The sequence below is a fragment of the Amblyomma maculatum genome, chromosome 1 (assembly GCF_055883805.1).
Source record: "Amblyomma maculatum isolate TAMU_Amacu chromosome 1, ASM5588380v1, whole genome shotgun sequence".
NCBI classification, from domain to species: domain Eukaryota; kingdom Metazoa; phylum Arthropoda; class Arachnida; order Ixodida; family Ixodidae; genus Amblyomma; species Amblyomma maculatum.
Window position 1 is genome coordinate 208493229 of NC_139344.1, and position 23079 is coordinate 208516307.

General features: G+C 44.7%; 1 protein-coding gene across 9 annotated transcripts in view; it reads right to left on the reverse strand.

The window, feature by feature from the left end:
* Positions 1-3060: 3060 nt before the first annotated feature.
* Positions 3061-23079, reverse strand: part of LOC146205469 (uncharacterized) — a 42275-nt gene continuing 22256 nt past the window's right edge. For 2 of the 9 annotated variants that reach the window (XR_014704189.1, XM_084590162.1), the window contains one exon: positions 7508-7812. Coding sequence is in view for 5 of the 9 variants with exons in the window: in XM_084590162.1 (XP_084446288.1) it covers positions 7755-7812 (58 nt within the window). In the remaining 4 variants the exon portion in view is untranslated. Of the gene's footprint in view, positions 4714-7017; positions 7813-8202; positions 8274-10331; positions 10437-19178; positions 19262-23079 lie in introns of those variants that run through there. The other 7 variants (XM_084590160.1, XM_084590161.1, XM_084590158.1 and 4 more) reach the window with 7 other exon arrangements.

The following is a 23079-nucleotide window of genomic DNA, read 5'->3' on the forward strand; positions in this document are numbered from 1 at the left end:
CACTTCTGCTAACCGGAGAGGGCTATCCTGCCAGCGAATTTTCTACACATTGTCGCCGTCGTCCCCTTCAGCGCCTACCGCTGCTGCCTCACACTCCGGTGACGATGCTATCTTTTTACTGGCGACGCACTACAAATCTTCCATAAATGTGATCGCCGCACGCCACCGTTTTCAACGCTGAGTACAAACTGCCGGAGAGATGGCATATGAGTACACATCGCTGCCCTTCGCAGCCTTGTCGGCGACTGCGGTTTTTTTGGGAGCTTCGCAGACTACAAAATCAGGAACCAGCTGGTGAAGAAGACCATTAGTCACCATTTCGGTGAACGCCATCTCCTTCTTGACTTTCTCGCGCGCCCTGGCCTTTGCTAGACAGTGCCAGCAAGCTTGCCATGAAGCAAATGAGCTGTCGGGAGAGGTGGCTCCAGTACAGCGCGTGAGATGCGAGTGCACATCATAACGGGTCCCTCAGGTCCCTTGCATCAAATGCAGTTGCCACGTATGTAAATCTTCATCTGCACTTCCGGAGCGCTCGTGCTATCGCTGCGGTTCTCCTACCCACCTGGCGAACGACTCCACGTGGCAAGCTCGCAAGTAGAATAGCCAGCCTCTAATCCGCGGGCGCACGACTCTCCGTCTTCCCCGGCACGCGTGCCGGGGGCGGGGAAGAGGACGCCCATTTCCGATGGAAATAAAAAGTTGTGCAACCAACCAATCGCAAACGGAAGTGTCGTCGGTGCGGCAAAGTGGGCCATTTGGAATCTGCAAGTCGTCTGATCGTTCCAGTGAAGTGCAGAAAGTCGAAGATGATTCCTCCAGCAGTGATGCTATTGTACGTCTCCACTGTTCCTCTGCAACCTGTTGCTTTGCCAGACAAGCTTTGGGATAAGCCTGCAATCGACATCGTGGGGCGTTTCGACCAAGCTCCTAGTAACTGTCGCTTTGCTATAACACTCGTTGACTATTACAGTAAATGGCCGGAGGCTTCTTTCACAACTGCCACAGTTCAAGAATTGCTTCTAGGTACATTTGTTCACAAGGGTTACCCTGAAAAGATTGTGTTGGATCACGGATCACAATTCTCATCCTCGGGGTATACGTAACTGCTACTCCTCAGTTTATGACCCCCAAGCCAATGGACTTGTAGGACAGTTTAATAAGGTTTTCAGGGCATATGTTCAGATGGCTCTTTGCGAGCGACGTAACCTACGTACAGCTATTATTGAACTCTGTGTCTATCGCTGTGCGCCACATGCCACGACAGGAATCGCTCCAGCCATCCTAGTTCATGGCCAGATGCCTCGCATAAGACTTAACGTTGCGTGCCTGCCAGATCAGTGCTTCTCGACTGATCGCACAAGAGCGCTGAAGCTCTAATGCCAGTGGCTAGAGCAGAAGTAAGCCAAATATAAGCTTTATGCAGACCAGCGGAGTGTAACCAAGCACTGTGACTTTCAGATTGGCAACTATGTGTGAGTTCGTAAGCCGATTGTGCGAGGCAAGCTGGCTGCTCGGTTTCGGAGCCTTGAAGAGTTGTGGAGCAAATTGGACCAGTCTCATACCTGCTGGATGATGGGCGAGTGTGGCACTCGTCCAAATTATGAGCTGTTAGGAAAGCAGTTCAGTGCCAACCTCCGCCTTCAGCTCTGATGGCTCTCCTCGCTAACATTTTGTTGCCCACTGACTGCACCCGAGTGTCGACCAGTCCACGTACCAGAAACGCAGACCAGAGTCCAACCTCGCGTAGCCCCAATAACGCTGATGTTAGCCTGGGAACTTCCTCATTCCTGGCTTTGCCTGACACAGAACCGACAGACCCCCCCTGAACCCAAGTGTGCCTCAACAGCAGCAACTACTACTCCTCTTCCTTCTCCCTGCAGAAGCATTTGTCAAAAGAAGCTTCCCGCAAGGTTTAAAAGACTGTGATGTATTAAAGGATATTTAGCCATTTGCTAGCAAGCTATTTTTTTTTTTTTTTAAGTGCGGTGGAAATGTGATAAAGACGAAGTGTTGTTGCACATGTGCATGGAAGAAAACGAGGAAGTGAAATACAGAACGGCTGGGGAGCAGTCAATTGCTGCGTTGCTGTCTTGTCTACGCTACAAGTTGCCTTATGTTTCTTTGGCTCGAACCCAGGTGCTCCAGAACAGTAGTTGGTTATGTAAAGTATTGCACAATTGAGGTGTAGGCATTTGGTAGGAATGAGCCAGTCTTTTGCATATAGTATTACATAGCCCTTCTGGCCTTTTGTGCATATCGTCACATGCGAGAGTCGGGCTTTAGTGACGTGAACATTTCTGAGCGGTTCAGTTTAAAGGGATGTTCCTTACTTTTGCTCACCTTCAAATAGTGCGTTGTGTGGTGGCTGCATGGTGACTAGGACAGTGAATTACATTGACCAATATTTTTCATCATGCAGTCACGATTTTGTACGAGCAGATGGAAATAGCTAAAGATGTTTGCACAGGGCAAATGACATCTATGTTCTTGTTTACCAACTCACTTGACCAGTTAGCTTATGGTGTTGTCGAGAGCAAGCCTTTGGCGTAAATCGCTTTCTTCGCCATTCTCCTGTGAGACCAGAACATGTACACAGCTAGTGTAAACCAGACCACTCGGCTGCTACACAGAAACGACCGTTATAGGCAGGCACTACATTGTGCATCCAAAGTGGTGAGGGAACCATATCTGGTAAACTTTACCAGTAGGCCTGTTCCTTGGCTGAAGTTGCAGAGGTGCTCCGTTCAGTGCACCTACTGGAGGAATAGTCGAGCCTCCTCATTCTGGACTGGAGCTGACCAGCGAGGCCATTTATTAGGACGACTTTCCACCAACAGGGTTATCTGCTTTTACTTCAGGTTTCCATGAAACATAATTAAATAGTGCTCCTTTGTTAAGGCGTGACACTGATCTGCTCCCTTTTTAACAGTGATCGGATGTTCCAAGAGCCTAAATGGAGAAGGTTGCATACACATGCAATTAAATTACTTAGCATTTACTAAACATAATTATTCAGTCATATTTTTTGACCTACTATGTCTAAATATTAAAACATCCTCGCAGCCAGTGGAACTAAATTTTTTAATCAAGAGTTTTATGGGTTGAATTCATGATCAAACCGGACAAAAAGCACAACAGCTGTATACATTCTAGACCGACTTTGGCTATCAGGGACACTGTAGGGGAGGGTTCTGGATCATTTCGATCACCTTTAACTTCAAAAGGCATTGACTGCACAGTACATGGGTGCTATGCTTTCTGCATCAATCCAAACATGGCTGCCACGCCTACGGTCAAACCACGGTACCCTGGTTCAGTGGTTGAGCATCTTAACCACCGAGCCACTGCGGTAGGGTATAAGTAAAAAAATAGGTGAATAAAACTTGACTTTTTTCTTGGCACACACCATAGTTTATTTCATCCATGTCTCTGCTGTAACACCCTAAGTACATGTACTTAACTTAACAATAATGAATCAAAAGCCCAGACATTTGTGTTTGGTGCATGATAGCCACAGCTGCTTATGCACCATAAAACCCCATATAATTAGACATTGAAACTCTGTGTATGGGCCCACAACTTTAAACCCAAGCTCTAAGGCCATCTCTAGCCCATGCAGTGCTCAGGGCACTGCTGCCACCCAATCACGTGATCTTGCAACTTTGGGGCCAGGTTGCAAAGCTTAAACAGTTACTGCACACTCCTAAAGCACTGTATGCAATGACTATGGCAAAGGAAGGCGACAGACGGTGGCATGCGGGCACCATCTACAAAGCTATTCGATAGCCCCTTTCGGGCCCTAACAGGAAGAACACTTTCATATAATGCCTCCTTCCTGGTAAGCATGTGAAGCTCTCATTGTTACAATTGTTGTTTTGTTTTTTTTTTTTTTGTTTTTTTTTGAATTATGGTTATGAGGAGCAGTACCCTCCCCTATTTTTTTTTTGTGCCACCCCACCGAGAGTGCCATGGCATCCCTGATTTTCTGCAAGAGTAGAGTTGCCTGGAACTTTCTATGATTCTGTTACTCTTCAAAAATGCTTGCTTTTGTCGCAATGCCCAGTCTACTCCCTTGGCTTTGGTATCTGTGACAGCACCTTTTGCATGACATTGTGGCCCATAAGGCTTGACAGCAGTAGTCAGTAAGTCAGGCGGAGAAGGAAACAACTTTATTCAACGCATTACTAAGTGTCAAGAATGTCCTGGGCCAGGGTCACTAAGGCCAACTGATCATTAAGTCAAGCACAGATTCCTCATGAACTTTTACTAAAGCTTTCGTAGCACACTTGTTGCATGCAGGTTATTTGCATGGTTGGTCAAAAGACCCCATGCCTTGGGGTGTGCAGTCAAGCTGCACAATGGGGAACTTGTGAAGCTGAAAAATTTTCTCAGGGAAGCAGACAAGACCCATTCTCACCTTACATACATTTTGAGCTTTGGGCTCTTTGTGCCTCATAAAAGAGCCAGAAGATTGTGACCTATTATACACATTCTGCTTCATAAAGTGCTTTTAAATGGCACCTTCATTTTTTAACAATGACTTTTTAATAACCAAGAAAAAGCAAAAAAATATGCCAAATTCAAATTTACTGCAAAAGCTATACAGCATGGGGTAAATAAAAAAGACGTGAGGTATGTCTGATGCCGTGGCCTTTGTCTTCAACCATCTGAGGATGTCTCTTGCAGTTGGCAGGTGACATGAACAGGTGACTCCTGTGATGTCACAAGACCGCGTGTCATTGTTGAAGTGGCAAGTGCTGCTAAATTTAGCTTCGCCATTGAGATGGGAGGGTGAGATCAGAATCCAGCCTTCTAGGACTCTTGGGTCCCAGGCTAGACATGCTACCCTAGGTCACACAAGCACATTCATTCAGCTTGGTTAAAGCTGGTCTTTATATTTATGTCACTCCTGGCAGCTTGAACAACATACATCACGGTCCACTTCACACCGTGTCTCTGGCAGGTGGCATGGCTGGCCACTTTTCGGCTGTTTCAGTGACATCATCTGTCTTAAATTTACCTGCCTTTGTGTTTGCTCGCATTAAATGTGCGTGTGACGTCAGCAGCGACATATGTTCTCATGTGGTTTAACCATGTAAACTGTCCTGATCTTCAATTTGCTTCAAGATAGCAGGCCTGGTCCTTTGTGGCAGTTGTCAAATGCCGAGAAGCATGCGCTAAGTGATGCAAGGAACAGCAGGCAAAAAGATACAGGCGTCATCTACATATAACGTCTATCAAGATAACTATGCCAAACCAGTGTTTTTCATTGCTCTATTAGATTTAGGCACATTAAACTTATAATTTTTTTCAAACATATTTAACAGCAAAAGGTCAGCATTTCTTTTTTTAGAGTACAGATCTAAGTATGATTGTTTTTGCATTAACTAGCCTTACATTGAATACTTGTTCCTGCAAAAAGGCTAAGGTAAACCCCAAGTACCAGGCCACAGCGACCTCTTTTCGATGGGTAAACCAGGGCACCTTTGTGTTGAGCGATGTCAGTGCATGTTATAAAACGCCGGGTGGTTGAAATTTCCGGAGGACTCCACTATGAAGTCTCATAGCCTGAGTTGCTTTGGGATGTTAAACTCATAAGTTAAACTAAACTAGTAAACCCCAAGTGATCTTTCTTTACCAACACAGGAGTAGCATGTTATACTGCTGATAAGAAAGTTAACTATCATTGAAAATAATATGTTCCAAAAAAGAAAAACTGAAATCCAAAATCAAGTCTGTCTAATTAAACTGCCATCCAAGAAAATTCTGCCCCAAGTACAAAATTCAGAAATGTGTACCCTATCAAAATGCAATATGTGAGTGCATACAGCTGCAGGTATAGTAATCTACTGGCAGTAAATTTACTGCCAATGGGTTCTTAAAGAGACATGCATGTGAGCACATACTGCTAGCCGACAGAAAAGCATACTTCTGAGCTGTATATTATTTTCTTAGTCACTGCATAAAGTTTCGACTAAACATGTGCTTGCCTTTTGACCTTGTGGCCAGCAGGCACCATTACAACACTTTGAACTTGCACAGATTACAGCAACATGTTTTTGTTGGCATCAAGGAATTTTTCAAATTCGCGTGACTTTTAGAATAAAAACAACCAAAGTAATGTATATATGTCTTTGTGTGCATTCTTGCGACAAGGTACCCTAGTCACTTAACTATATGTCAGAGTTTTTACTATATCAAAGTTTACTATAGCAGGATTCTACTTATATGGACTCTTGTGAAATTGCTGCATCTACTGTCCAGCAACCAAACATTTATACACACAGCACAGCCATCCTGCTTTAAGTAGACCCCTTTACAGTAAAGTCACTGGGACCAGCAAAAATCTTTACTATATCAGTTGTTGGTGATGACATGGTTCTGAAGATGCTGCCTGGTAGTTAAATGGGTACTTACTGAACACGTCTTGTTGCTTAATAAAAAAAAACACTGAAATACCTTCCATCTCTCCCTTATCTCTTCATGCAACTTTTTTCAGTTATAAAAATTTTTTACATCTTGTGGAAGTACTTTTTAAGCATGAGGACAGTGTAGCTACAAATACAACCAAGTATGGCTTAATGTGAAAACCAAAGCTTTACATGAACACGGTGTCACTTTTTGCTGTTCCTGTCCTTTAAAAGGCAATAAATGATAAATGCGCGTGGCAGTCAAGTGCTGCAAGAACGCACATGCTGCACCTCTTCTTCTTACCTCCGCTGCCTCATGCTTTGTGCTGCACTGTGCTGTGAATGTTCGCCCAATTCCTCCCCTTCCCTTTTTCTTGCCGCACTTTTACTATCCTTTGCTTTCTGAACGGACCGCACCGCCTCTTTTTCATGTTTGTAGACAGCTTTACTTTTTTTTTTTTCTACGCCCTGCGTGCTTTCCCTCATGGCTTCAAGGCTTCCGTAAAGTAGGCTTCTCCTGAATCTGCTTAGCCTGGTGGTAAAGCCACTTAAAAAAAAAAAAGACATTTTTTTTTTGTTTTCAAATAAAAAATATATATTTGCCACGCGATTCTAGGTAGTGCGCGGGAGCGAGAGTCGTCGCCGCGACCAGGTGCACGTTACTATAACGGATGTCTGCCAAAAATGTCTTTACTATAAAGGGGGAGAAATGTACAGTCGTGAGCAAAAGTGGTATACAACACTCAGCCAGTGGCGAAGCGCGCGAAAACTGCATGCCAATTACTTTATCTAGCAACAGCTATCTGTGATCGGAACAATAGTGGCAGTGCCCCATTTTATCCACATGCATGTGTCACTGTCGCTGTCTCTTGCGCTGTCGTATAGGTGGCATTTTTACGCAGTTTTCCCGAGCTCTGTCACTGGCTGAGTATTGTATACCACTTTCGCTCACGACTGTACAGTTGTCTATGGAAGATAAACAGGGACTTCGGTTTCACTTTACTATATCAGAGTTTACTATGCGGGGTTCTACTTATATGGACTCTTGTGAAAATATCTACTCTCCAGTAACCAAACACACTGCACAGTCATCCTGAAAATAACAGCTTGAGGGGCTAGTTGGTGCTGCATAATACCCAGAAATGTGGCGCAACAAACACAAACACATGCATGTTTTTGTGTTTATTGCGCCACATTTCTGGGTATTATACAGTCGTCCTGCTTTATTTTTCACGTTTTCGAGCGATAGCACAAGTGCACTGGTCCACGGTCAATGGATGCGTAAGATTACTCTTGCCAGTTGAATTCGGGGCCTTTTTTAGCTACAGAGTCGGCACCTGTGAATCAAGTCCCAACATCAATATATGCTGGTGTCATCCTGACATCCCAACAACGTTCCATCCTGGAAAGTGTGAAAGAGTATTTACAGCTCTGTGAGAAAACTTGACCTCGGTTTTTATTTTTATATTTTTACAATTAACAGATTACGTGAGCGTAAGCATGTGCCAGAAGGCAGAACATGAAGTCCCGGCGGCCCATGACATGAACTAAAATGAACATCTGCTCTGGTGGCTTCTCTGCAGTACATAGGTGTCAAGGGGCGCAGCGCACGCGCGCGCGCACACGCACACACACACGCACACACGCGCACGCACACACACACACACACACACACACACACACACGCACACACACACACACACACACACACACACACACACAAGCCTACAAGCAGGCTGCGCCTAAGGGCAAAATGAGGCAAATCAGCTGAGAGCAACATTGATACACTTACATATGAAGGCCGGTTCTCGGGTAAGCAACATAAAAAAAATGCTGTAACATTCAGACACGACGGCGGCTTTTCTGCAGTGCAAAGAGCAAAGCAAACTCATCACGACCTAATTGCCGATATAGATCAGTATTCAGGTAATAAATATGTCAAATCCTTAATTCTGAACGGGTCAACCTTCTTTTTTATATTTTTATTCTGTAGAGAAGTTCAGCAACTGCCTTGAAAGTGCAGCTGGTAATGTGAAAGGCTTTTGAATGGACTGTTCAAAATTCACAAGTAATTTACCGAACTGCCTGCTATATCAGCGAAACCACAATGTTAAACTACATTTTTCCACAGTATTGAAAATAAACACGCGCCTAATATTTCTTTGGTCATAAATATGACCATTCATTGGCTTCCTTAACTCAAACGTATTTAATTGTGACGAACAGCGCGGGCTCGTTTCACTATCTTTGTTTGGTACGTGTCATATATCGTACGTACTAACATGTTATTTTGTAGATAGCCTGTAAGATATTGTTTATCTGCTCACTAAACACGTTTGTAGGTACCGGCTTTCCTGGCTCTAAATAAACAGACTAAAATGAAAAACGTTTAATTTCAGTCGGAATAGTTTTTCCAATTTGGCACTCCAAATTGGTTAGAATGAACTGTCAATTTTGAAAGAGGCTGAAATTGTATACACGCAGTAGGTATATCAAATTATCTGGGTGATGCATCTATCGTATATATAGGACTATATATAGGAAAGATGCATCACCCAGATAATATAAATTTATTTATATATCATTTATAGTTATAATAAATTATATATGTGTGTGTGTGTGTGTGTGTGTGTGTGTGTGTGTGTGTGTGTGTGTGTGTGTGTGTGTGTGTGTGTGTGTGTGTGTGTGTGTGTGTGTGTGTGTGTGTGTGTGTGTGTGTGTGTGTGTGTGTGTGTGTGTGTGTGTGTGTGTGTGTGTGTGTGTGTGTGTGTGTGTGTGTGTGTGTGTGTGTGTGTGTGTGTGTGTGTGTGTGTGTGTGTGTGTGTGTGTGTGTGTGTGTGTGTGTGTGTGTGTGTGTGTGTGTGTGTGTGTGTGTGTGTGTGTGTGTGTGTGTGTGTGTGTGTGTGTGTGTGTGTGTGTGTGTGTGTGTGTGTGTGTGTGTGTGTGTGTGTGTGTGTGTGTGTGTGTGTGTGTGTGTGTGTGTGTGTGTGTGTGTGTGTGTGTGTGTGTGTGTGTGAATTGGACCTCACAACCTACAAGGATTTCTTGGTATATAAGCTACAAAACCCTCAAGATAAACAAATATACAAAAGGATATTCCAGGGTCAGCCACCATAGTGGCTTTTGCAGATGTCTTTGCGATAAGACTGTTTCGTACAATGTCAACCTTGGCTCTAACTTTGCTATGTAAATTCCACGGCAATTAAAAAAGCAACCACTATTTTTAAAATAACAATTAATATGGGAAGAGAAGACGTGAATTAATTATTCAGATAATCATTGACCATATTAATACATGCAGTGCAATTAATTTCCCTTAATTCATACCAATATTGTATACATTACAGAAAATAAACAACTGATTGCAATTATACACTATATCTGAAATTATTACGCACAGTGATCAATTACGACACATGGAAAGTAAGCAAACAACACCAAGAAAATTACTTTTAAGCTCCTTCCAATTATTGTCATAACACAAATATGCTTGAACTGCAATGAATCAGTGCGATTTTCTTTATATTTTGTTTAATACCACTTCAAGACATATTTGTTGTTCGAAGTTGACAGTTTGCGCACGTTTATTCTCAAGAAGTCAACAGCTACTAAACGCATACTCCATGTATTCACAGGAGGGAAGAGCAGTACTTTTAAATCCTCGATGTAACAAGCGTCGATATATCGAAATCCTCGGTGTAATGAAGCATTTTTAATTTGCTTGTCACAAATTAACTTCGTGATCATAGAAGTTGCACCATATACATTTAGTTTCACTATAAGGAAGCAAATATTGCCGCACTTTCTATGAAGCGAAATTGCGTTGCTAGCTCAAGAAGAACGCGAGAAATTGTGCCGCGAGTTGGAAGGGTTAAGCGGTGCGCGTACAGATGCGCATACCGGCGAGCGTACATCACCTACTGGTTAAAGCGCCTGCGCCACCTGGGGTAGTACGGGCGAGGTTTGCGAACGTAGTGTTGGCCGAATCCACTAGGCGACGCGACCAACTCCGCAGTTGTAAAGCCCCTGGAATTACGCAGTGGGACTATCAGCAAGACCAGACGGGACAAGGAGCAACTTTCGCAGCATGTCTCCCCCGCCCCTGCACACACAGACACACACAAAAAGAACCCCAAAAAAAAAAAGCGTGCAAAAAACGTCTTTCTCCTATTTGACAACGGCAACAGGCAATGAATGCGGCGCGCCTTTAGCGCTGAAAGGGAGCCGAGCTGCAATTATCGCAGTTATTTACTCCGAAGGGTGGTAAAATTTTGGAAGGGTCGGCATATAAATGATCACAGCCGCATGACAGCTTCATTTCCCAAATATAACTGAACTGAAAGATCTGATGGAGACGTAGGCGCCGGCTCATCGCCGATTGTTCACGAGCGTGCACTTTAATGTCGTATATAGGTATATCACCCAGGGTCAGTGGCATAGCCAGAAAGTTTTTTCGAGGGAGGCTGACGTTGCTGCTCAGCCTCCTCCGTATCGAGATGCCTTTCACAAATTTGTCACCTCTCAACTGAGCCATAAATTCTGCATGCCGGGATGCAAAATTGCACGGAAGAATGGTGGTACCCTCCGGGGCTTCCATTCCATCGAGTATGCTGAGCATTTATTGTTTCAGACGAAGATTATTCAATTTATCGAATGCAGAACTGAAAATTCATCGTAGCCAGTTTTCCAGCCATACAATTAAGGTTAGTTCTAATACGTAGTGTTCCTAACGGACCCGCAGATGAAATGGTTGTCTGCACTCTCTCCAGTGTGCTTATATAACTTTGATTATAATGCAGTATCTGCATACTATACTGTTACGAACAGACGAGGACTCCCAGCAGACCACTTCGACAGAAGCCTCATAAGCCCTCCTCTTGGCTACGCCCCTGATATCACTAGTGGCGTAAATCGCGGCTGCAGCCGCGGTCCGTGACCGTCCTTTCGATTTGTTCGGGTAGTGGGACACAGCGTATATGCGAATGGCTCAGCAGAATTAGATGTCAGAAAGCATATATATGTGTTGCAATCGCAATCTTCCTAGAATAGCCATGCAACGATCTACGTGTGTTAGTGTTTGAATTAAAGCCTATATGTTATTTGCAGTCAGTATATAGGGACTAGCATTATAATTTAAGGTATAGTCTTGCGCGGACGCCTCAAAGCTATTTTTTGGTGCCCTTTTCAATTGTGCAGAGATTTGGCGAATGCGCGAGACAGGCATTGACAGTGTGGCTGGCATAGGTATATTATAAGCATGCGCACAGGGAAAAAAAAAAGAAAAAGAAAAATAAGGGGGGGGGGGGGGTAATCTCAGCGGGGCGCCAAGTCAATTAGTTTATGGTCATGCAGGTTTTCTTTTTTTTGTTTATGATACTGGCGGCTGAGTACCCGTGATGCAATTGCATTACAAGAACTTCTCACTTGCCACGTTTGCATAAGCCGAGGACTCAAAGAACTCGTTGTGAGAACGCGTCGTCGGTAGGCGCGAAGCTTGTTAAATTTTTAAGCCCACACTATTCCTTTTTACGCTTCAATGGCATCACGTCAAACAAATGTTTGGTAAACAAATCCTCATCATAATTTGCACTGCTATTTGGCCGTAGGTACTTTGGTGAGAGGGGGAGGCGCTGCGCGATGATCGTCGCACACTATAATGAACCCCGAGCACGCCTACGGCTCCGGATGTACACGAACAAAGACAACGCCTCGTGAGCACAAAATGTCCTGTGGACACCTTGAGATCTTAATTGATCACCAGAAAAGACATCGATAATATCTTCAACAAATATGTTAAGTCGTCTGGAAGCTGTCACGGCAAAAAAAAAAAAAATCATTGTGAGGACGCGTGTGTGATTGATATGTTCGATTATCGGAGGTTCTCCTAGTGGACATAGAATCGCGCATGCAGTGAGTGCTTCGCTGCGGTAGTTTATGTGCAGGGCTTAATGTCAGGGGGGTCTCGGGGGGGGGGGGGGGGGGGGTCTGACACTCCTAGTAAAATTTAAGAGGGGTCCGAGACCCCCCGAGCTTGAATGTATAAGGACCTTATGAATGAATACAAAGCAGGCAATTATTTTTATCCTTGTCAGTGGTATAATCGGAAGATTTCTTCTCTGGCGTTTCGACAGTTCCACAGTGAGTATTATGAGCCTCTAACACGTTTTCGAGAACGAGAAATGGAGAAAAATAATAATGCTTTCTCCCCTTCGAATAAAACGATTTGCAAGCAGGCAAACAGCCGCTTTCTCTCTTTCCCTCTTCATTTCCCTTTCCACCAGTGCTCGGATCGCCCTTCGATGGAGCCAAACTTTAAGCAGTGTCTATGTGTTGAGCACTATATATAGGGGCGGTGTATCTTGGCGAGGTATGTCTTAATTATAGCCTTCGAGTAGACAGGTTATCAATGGAAAAGGTTTTCGTATGCGCATACAATCCTTCTATATCTCCACAAGTCGTCTTGTAACTGTGTGCGCACTATAGTAAGCTAGATGGCTGCGAGATGTACAGAAACGTCTAGTAGACGGGTGGGTGCCATGTAGCCGCTTTCGATTCCCCGAAACTTTGAAAAAATGGGCGGGAATGTATGGGTTCGTACACGAGCGAAATCTCTGTTAAGCATGGTTTAGCAAGATGTACACGGTTTGAACTGAACCTCCCAAGCTTCATGTTAAGAGCATCGTGATAGCGCCTGTAACAACGCAAATCCATTGCGCGAATTTTCAGAGCTTTAGCTCTAATTCTGCCACTCGTGAAGGTCATCTGACGCCGGGATTTGCCTCAGTGTGGCGCATGGAGCCAGCGGCGCCTAGTGTTCCTACAGGAACACTAGCGGCGCTCGCAATCTTTTATTTCTCACATCTGCTGCTGCTTCCTCACACACCTGCCAAACTTTATTCGTACCGGATATCTCCAGAAATATACGTTGCCTGACAGAATGACCGCAGCCTCCATCTACCCTTTCCGGCCACCGCTGCCAATTGGGCTCGCCTCCTAGGACCTCCCCCTTCAAAATGCTCTGTGGTATCCTTGATCGAGGTTCGCAGACAGCCATGAATGTGATAAACCGCAGCAAACCGTGTCAGGTTATGCTTAATCGAGCTTCCATTCTGTAAACTATGTTTGCTCTGGTTAATTATCCCAGCCATTTTAAAATCTTTTTTTTTTTTTTTTTTTTGCTCGTTTAAGCAGATTTTGGGGGATAAGGCGCCAATCTATATCACTTTTCGATGGACACCTACACAAAGTGCTACGCGACTATTAATTCATTCCGCGATTTTCAAAATATTGTTTGGGGCTCAAGAATTCGTTTGCAGCATCTAATATGCAATGACATCGCCGTTATTATTTATGTATTTGATACCTCGACAAATTATAAACAGAGGACGCACAGCACGTCAGCCCCCTTCGAACAAAATTTCTCGCTGCGCCACTGGCGCGGACGGTCTCCTTCCCGCAAAGAGTGAGCAGGTCAGGTGGATTCTCTTCTGGGCGCTCTTCCTTGATGCCGACGAAAAACAGTTATTTCCGATATCCGTCCAGGAAGCGCAAGCGTAGGCATGGTGTTGCACGGGCGTATCTTAGCTGGATCAGTTCTGCTTCCTTGTCATCACTGTTAAGCGTGGCCTCCACGGGGCGCACGAGAGGCGCACAAGCGAGGCGCCTACGCGCCGAGTGCCGCGCCCTGACAACACTGGAAAAAGTACGCATCTCCATGGAGCGTCTCTGGCTACAGTGGCTAGCTGGCGTACTCGCTCCTGTGTTGTTGCAAGACTTCGTAGGCTGAAATTGACCGAAACAGTTCGACTGCTACTTTAAGTTTGTCCCGGAGCGACTTCCATCGCCTCGATGCTGTTTGTGTGATAGCAACACGAGGATTTTTAAGCACATTTCACTTATTCAATGCTTGCCGTAAACAATGCGCTGACCTGCGCGCGGTGCTCCAGGAAGCAATAGAGGCAGCACCTCAGACGCCACCTCTCCGCACATAGCTTCTCTAACTTATTTATTTTTATGCTGTTTGTGGCTGGCGAGCCACAGCTGAAGCCCTTCAGCCACAGCGAGTGCCGTCGCTACACTCCGGCGATGAACCTTTCGTTGTCGATCGACTGACTGTATGCATAACTCTACGCAGCGCAGCACCAATGTAAAAAAAAAAAAAAAAAAAAAAAGACAGAGTTAGATCACAGAGACAGCGCGAAAGGCATCCTCTGATTGGTGCACGTCAACTAATGACCGGCGAGCCGCCTCTGCGCCAGCGCGAGCGCGCAGCAAGCGCCGCGGAAATATCTGACATGGGACATATATCTATCTAATCGGCGCGTCACGCATGCGCAGACAGACTCAAGCGAACGTTCGTGCGGGGCCTTTATGTCCGCCGTTGACTTAAAACAAGGCGTTTGCGGGCAGAAGAGAACTATTTATAGCGTCAAGACGGGAAATATTTGCTACCGCTTGTCGGCCCAATCCAAAGGCGTCTTCCATTTCAACGGGGGTCGGACACGCCGAAGTGTCCACGCGGAGAATTTCCCGCGTGGCTTCGGTGGACAATCGAAAAAAAAAAAAAGGAACCTACCGCACAAGACACGCAGACGCGCTTCGAAGATATATGAATTGTCAAGTGACTCCATCAGCCAGTAGGCGGGAAGCGAACGGGAAACGAATGTTATACTCTGAAAATTTGCAGTGAACCTACTCTGGTCAGTGCTTAAAGTCAGGGAGGCCTCGGGGGGTAGAGACCCCCTTACCAGCATTTTAGCACTAGAACCTTACCAGCACTAGGACCAGCTGAGACCCCACTTTCCGTGCTCGATTGTATAAGGGCTGCACGAAAACAAAGCAGGCTGCAATTTTTTACTTTTGTCAGTGGTTTTCACATTCCTTCGCTAATTGTTAACCCAAGAAGAGGAAGAGCGAAGCAGGCTACCAGCTGCTTTCTTTCTCACTCTCTTTATTTCCCTTTCCATCTGTGCTCGAATCGCTTCGTGACCTCTTTACGGTGATAAGACTGCTGGAATGGCCTGCAACGACATGCATGAGGGCGGTGCAAGCCATTTGAAGGGCGAGAACTTCAAAGCCTACCGGTGCAGAAGTAGATTACCTGCACAGCGCGGTGCGTCATGTCACCAGTTTTACTTCTGAAAACACTACACGCAAAAGGGTAGAGCACCGCTCTTTGTGGCGTGCCTCTCGTGCACATGAGGATTGGGTTTGATCTCGTATCGCCCACTCTGATATGTACTTGGCGATTTTGCAAGAATTCTTTGGAGTAGTTAAAGTTGCGGACTCCGCAGTGCGTGCTATGAAGGTTGTCCAAGATTTCTGAGTGCTGACATGCGGTGCCAACACTTTTTCTTTCTTCAAGTCGACAGTCGAAAGAACAGGTAATTGGTGCGTGGCAGATGCTACTGGTTTTCCAAGGCTCTTGTTGAAGTAAACGCATATTGAAATTCCTAATAAAACTAAATAATTACTTTTACGCATGGAACACAAACGCGTACTTCGAAAGATCGCCTCACATTAATTGCACCCATAACTGTCGTATCCTACCTCTAGGTCTCAGCTTTTATTCCCAGACCTTTCGTTTTTCGGCAAAAGGAGAGGCTTTGTCCTGATTTGACTGGAAAAGAGACCGACGACTTTCCTGCAGTATAGGCAGACGAAGAAGGGCAGTCGTCAGAAGTAGCAAGCTTGAACCCTTCTTTTGCACCTTTGCAGCAGTTTAAAGAATACGTGCGAGCTCCCAAGAGACAAAAAAAAAAAAAAAAAAAACACCTCGCTGTCCTTGTTTTCGTATTTCGTAAATAATGTACAAAGCTCCCCCTGTCCTTTTTTTATATTGCTCCCCTCTGTACTTCCCCTCGCTGTACTGTCAATGTCCCCTTTTCTTTCCTTCCGGGCACAGCTCGGGTGCTTCAGATTTTAGATAGCAGTTGCCGCGGCCGGCAGCACACTTCCATCCTTTTTGATCATTCAATAAACCACTACCACCACCACCACCACCACCACTAAAAATGAAAGTTAAAAATATGAAGTTCCCGCAAACCCACCGGGTTGCAGTTTACAGTGGTTCGCCAGTGGTCATCACTATTTAAGAGTACGCTGTACTGTACGAGTTGTAAGAACACATCTCTCCCACCAGCGAAAAACAATTAGGACCAACGAGTGAGAAAGGGCACCCCGTTCGTCTTTTCTTTCGTTGATAATTTGTCTGTTTTGCCTGGTCCTCTAGAGAGAGAGCGGACGAGAACCGGCGTATTCAGTATATTGTGGCCGATGGCAGGTCCTCTAGATGATCATCACACTTGACATATGATTTCTCTTCAAGAAAATCCCACCGTATTACTAGACCCATTCCCTTTCGAGCAGGCATATCTAAAATGTGCTTAAAACAAAATATGCATACAACATAATAAAAAATATATAAAAGCGGATGCTACTGTTATTGTTGTTCGTTCTGGTTGTTATTTACGCCCTTTCTGCTATGAAGGTTACATTAAAGGAACAAGGAAATCATAAAACCAAACTTAGTAATATAAAATAGATTATTCTACAAATATATGCGCTGTCCAATTTACTAAGCAGAGGGTAAAATCTCGCACAATATATTCAACTACACTAATGACCACTGAATGAAATTTGGGCATGGAAATTAAACGTTTAAAATGCCTTTTTAATGGATATGAAATATAGAACAAAGAATAAGTCTAAAAAAGCAGTTCCACGCGAACGATGTACACTTAGGTTAAGAAAGTTCGAGTAAGGCGTATTTCAATCGCACTGATCGTGCTCATGAACTATGGTCAGTCAGAGACTTTTTATTTTTTTTTTTTTTATTCATACGGTTAACCCTCTATATGAGGGTCATTACAGGGAGGGAAACACATACAATTCTCTTCGCTAAAATACACTCTATAGAACAGAATTACAAATTTGCACTGTAATGCTCCAAGAACGACTTAACACCTATCTCAAACTTTTCTACTTCTGTTTGGTATAGAACTTCGCTTGGCAGTTCCAGATTTCTACTGCATCGGGAAAAAAGGAGTAGCGATATACATCACTACGTGTAATAATAGGATGCTATACCTTACTGTTATTTTTTTCGTGGGCAACGCCTCAGAGGACGTGTAACATAGTGTTGTTTATTAACTTTTACTTTATCATTCATTATCAGAAAAAAAGAAGTTTCAATTTCTGCTTTGTTCTTCTCATTTCTAGTGATTCTAACTGACACTGGTTTAACATTTCTGTGACTGAGTCAGTGCGCCGGTATTCAGAACATATAAAACGTGCTGAAATCCTTTGCAATCTTTCCAGTTTTCATTTTAAACCCTTTTGAAGTGGACGTCACACTGCACTTGCGCACTCTATGATTGGCCGCACGAATGTCTTGTACGTAATCAATTTAATTTCTCTAGTCGCATTCGGCAACTTCCTCCGCTGGAAACAAAGCTTCTGATAGGCTTTTAAATAGATATTTTCAATATGGGTGCGCCAACACAGATTATGTGTTAGTGTCACTCCCAAGTATCTAAAACGCTTTACCTCATCTAAAGAATTTTCACCAATATTATATTGAAACGGCATAACATTCTGCTTCCTTGTTACATGCATTTGAGTAGACTTTTGGTAATTTATTTATGCCCCATTTCAGGCACCACGAGTTTGACTGAAGACACCTATTTAAATTCATCTGATCTTCCGGGGAAGCCACAGGAGAGTAAATTAAACAGTCATCAGCAAAAAGTTTCATTTTGACAGGTGATTGAATGATAGGAGAAATATCATTTATATATAACAAAAACAAAAGCGGACCTAAAACGGAGCCCTGTGGCACCCCCGACAGAACTTCACGCTTATGTAATAGTGTGCTTTCTACCTTGACAACTTGACAGTGGTTACCTAGATACGCCTGAATCCATAGTACTATATTTTCACTGATTCCTTATCTGCGCAGTTTAAAAAGAAGTTTATGATGCGGAACTTTATCGAAAGCCTTCGCGAAATCCACACAGACCACATCTACCTGCTGACGTTCGTCTATAACCTTGCAAAAATCGTTCACTGCTTCAATCAACTGCATCGAAAGGCCAGTCCGAAAACCATGCTGGAACGGACACAAAAGGTCGTTCATTTACAAAAAATGAAGGATGCGTTCAAAAACCTTGCAACATACGGAAGTGAGTGAAACCGGTCTAAAGTTCTTTACAAGAAGTCGATTACCGTAGCCTTTAAAAACCGGAGCTACTATAGCGCTGCGCCAGTCATTAGGTAAAGAATGATCACTTTTCAAATAAAATTTGCAAGTAATAGGACAATCACTCATCACACCGTTTAAGGAATTTCATCGGTATTTCATTAGGGCCGCACGATTTCTGGGAGCGTTACTTTAGTTTATGCAATGAAAAAGGTCTACTACAAAAGTGGCTGCGATCACAACTGGCTCATTTACAGCATGCTACATATCGTCAAATTCAGACTTTAATGCGAATAGTAGGAAAGGGTGAAAGTGTATGTGTGTGTGTGGGGGGGGGGGGGGGGGAAGGGGGCGTTGGCCCCTCAGTATGTACACAATTTGTTTAGAGACCACCCCCCCCCCCCCACACACACACACACACACACTTCCCCGATCCAGTTCTGGAGTTATTGCGTGACCGCTGAGTGATGCTCCACGCGGCATGTCTGCAAGGTGAGGTCTAAACGGCGTATGACGCCGTTTTTTACTGCAATGAAAGCAGTTTCAACTGTGCCAAATGGGCCACTTACGCAAACTTCACCTTCCTTCTTTGTACAGAACGCCTCGGCCAAGTCACGTACCACCTGGTTACGGCTCCTCTTCAAAACAATATCTGCCAATAAATGCAGGCATGCGCCATAGTGGAGGGGTAAATCTGACCCAGTACCCGATTTCATCCAAAGCTGGTTTTCTTTTCGGCGATCATTAAAACAAAGGCCTGTCTGTCCGATGTAAACCCTGTCACAGGTGAGATGGACCTCACAGACAACACCCATCAGGCATCTGACGAAACGAATGGCATGATATGCTTGATGCAGTCCGCCTTACTCCTCCCTTCGGACATAATCTTAAGGCACAATGAGGCCAACTTGCCGGCGGTTTTTTTCAGTCCCGTGCAAGTTGGCCTCATTGTGCCCTCTGCGTTCTGTATAAAGAAGAAAAATAAGTTTGCGTAAGTGACCCATCAATCAGATATTGTATCAGAATGAAGGCAATATTTTTAGACTGCGCTTAGTGTGCGACTTGACAGGTTGAAGTTATATAAAGTTTTTTTTTTTTTTTTTTTTTCCAAATAAGATCAGTCGCGAGTCTGCGCTTGTGGGGTAACTTCTTGTCCTTGCATATTTGTCCGCAGTACCCCCCCCCCCCCCCACCCCCACACACACATTTTTTTTTTAATTTATCATGATTGACCGACTCGCCCAACGACGCTCCCTCTCTTAATAATAAACCACTACCACCACCAACTGATTCTTTAAATCCACACTATACTTACTAGAGGTGCATACCTTTCTCAAGAAAGAATTTCGTTAATTTCTGATGCCATCGTTCGGAAGCTATATAATGAGAATTATCCTTAGTAAATACCTGGTGCCATCCAACTCTAAAAAAGCTGAGAAGTCGATGTAAGACTGATTACAGAGACAGAGCAAGCAGATTACGTGCTTCCAGGTCCCCCATATTCGCGGAAACAGTTAATTCAAGAAGATCAAGTAGAATTCAAATACCGCACACTCTCTTATGTTACCGGTCGGTTTTATAAGCTTATAAAATTGTGAGAAATTTAGGCAATGATTTTTTTTTTTTTCAGCGGGAAATCATTCTAGCAGTCCTTGCAAGCGTAATTCCTATGAATAAAGTTCACTCGACTTACGGCTAAACTGTAAAACATAATATTAAAAAATAAATAAATAAATAAATAAATAAATAAATAAATAAATAAATAAATAAATAAATAAATAAATAAACGATGGATGTACAAATGAAATGTCTCGACAGCACGCAGAAAAAAGAAAAAGAAAAAGGAGTATCAATTTCAGACATAACCGCGAAGTAGTTTGGCGCAACAAAAGTTTTGCCACCCCCCTCCCTTAGCTGGCTGCAGCTTTTTCTTTTTTTACGCTGTACGCGCTTTAATTGTAGCTCTGCGTTAGTCCCAGTTCTTTTCTCAACCAGCAGGCCATCCTCTCTCTAGTTTTTTTTTTTTTTTTTTTTTTTTTTTTTTTTTTTTTTTTTTTATCTCCTTATTCTCATCTGTGTACCCTTTAGTTCACGTTTGCGGCACTTTTTCTAAAGGTCGACAGCTCTCGACCCCCCCCCCCCCCCCCCCTCCCCCCATTTCTTGTTCCCTTGTTTCCTTTCTACATGGCGACAAGTTTCTTTTCCGGTCCCCTTCCACTTGTTCAGCCTCCCTGTTTTCAAGAACCGTGAACGTTTGGGCGAGTTGGTCAGACGTACTTGACATCAAGGGCGCGGCAGACAGAGACGAGGACAGTGCCTCGCCTCTGTCTGCCGCGCCTTTGATGTCAAGTATCCCTGTTTTCGCCGCCACATAAATGCGCCGCGGCCGTTTTAGCCATATACATCCCTTCTGCTTCACGCCGCGTCGTTCGCTGTTCGCGTACGTCGTCAAGTGTGGTTTTAATTTCCCAAAGCATCTATTTATCGTTCAGAGCAGACAACGCGCTGCAGTCGGCGCTGTTTGTACGTGAACGAACAAGAGTATTTTTTTTTTTTTTTTTTTCTGTTAGGCTGGCTTTGGAAAGGGCATTCGCAGTTTAAAAGAATTATAGTAAGTATGGTTGAAAGCTTTCCCGTCACGGCAAGAAAAAGAAAGCACACAATAAACCGGCGACGACGACAAATCGCAGGATTTCAAGGAGGAACGCGACGATGGGGAGCCGACCGCGCTTGCTCCGACTCTGTGCTGTGCCGAGCGGGGAGGCGGCAGACAACCTAGAAAGTATTTCCAGGGACCGCAGTTGGGGCAAGGGCAGTACCAAGCCGAAACAGCACAAGAAGTCAGTCGCCTGGGGAGCTCGTTTCCCCGACTGAACTTCCCGGAATTCAAGGTCACACACCTGCCTTGACTTTAGCTCTGGGGAACTTCTGCCCCTATGCACACCATTAAGACAACTCGGCGGCGCGCCTTTGCCTTCCGCCAAAAAGGGAAGGATATTCCTTGTCACCGCTGCTGGCGCCAGGCAGGAAGACATGAATGGATCGCTACCTTCCATTCCGGCGAGGTGGCTGACCGCAGTGAATGGAACCCTCGCCTTCGCTGCCGCCGCCGCGGCGCCTCCGATGACCGCCGATCGCCGGCAGCCCCTTGGCGGGAACCACGGTGTTCATTGTAGGCTTGCGTTAGCCACATTTTAAGATATACCTTGTCGTAAGTCAGTCGGTAAACGAGATGCCCTAGAAATGCGCTGTAGTTTTCTTGCCGAGAAATCGTCAAGGCATTCCACACGTCCATATTGACTCGACCGCACCGGGGAAGACAAGAGGCGCCGGCGTGGTGGCGGCTTCCGATGACGGTGCCTGCAAATGCAGATATTCCCTTACTTCTGTGATGTCGAATGAGACAATCATGCCCCGGGAATGGTTCCAGTGAGTCACCCGAGCGGCGGCGGTGATGGCTGGCAAGCGAAGACGCCGGCCGCTTGCGCCTGGACGAAGCCGGGGAACATATCTCCTTTCTGAGAAGAGAGTCAGACCCTTTGTTTCCCACAGCAGTGTTAGCCGCGATGTACACAAACCTTCGGCCTGGACACTCAGTGGTTTGACCAAATTGGAAATTTTCCAACTAAAACAATCGATCGAAATTCAGCTGTGTTTTCACCACCCATTAAGCTACACCATTCAACCTCAATTGGAAATAAATGGCCGTCCATCAAAACCAAAAGACCTCAAATGATACACCAACTAGGACCAAATGGTTTGAACTGCGTAGACGGAAGGAAAGAAGAAGACCATGCAAGCATGATCTTGCATGGTTTAGCCAGGTTGTAAACGGTTTGAATTAGGAGGGCGCTCAAGCTTCGCCTTCACACGCGGCGCGCCACTGCGAAATCTTTGCACTGTCCTCCAAGGAGAGAATGCCGCAATGCCACGCTTTAAATGCCGCTGGCGCACTCCGCCTTCTGGCGAAGCGCAGTGTGTACGAGAGCAGACGCACGCGTGTGTGTGTGTTTAATGATTGGTTTACAGGAAACTAAAGGCTAATCGCGGCGGCAGTCGTTTGTGGACAGTTTCGCCTCCACCGGAACGCAGCCGCCGGTGCAGTATCTCACTTAGTTGGGTAACTTGGCTCCGGTTAAGCTCATTAGGGCTCAGAGTAGTGAAATCAGTTGTAAACGTGTACTGCGACTAGGGAGCTTAAAGGATTTCCAGTTGGAGCTTTATTCACAAGAGAGCATGAACCAACATTTCTAGAAAGGAATTGAGATTAACAGGACTAGAAGCTTTTACAGAAATCAAGCGAGACAAACATATGGAAACAAGTAAACATGGCGAAATTAATTATGATTAAGCTCCTAGCACCTTTCTTTACAAGAACCCAACTAGTATATCAGATGTATAAGTGCAAATCTCAGTCAAGGATATCATCCACACTTGGCATTCCAATCGGGAATGCTCCCTTAATACCCT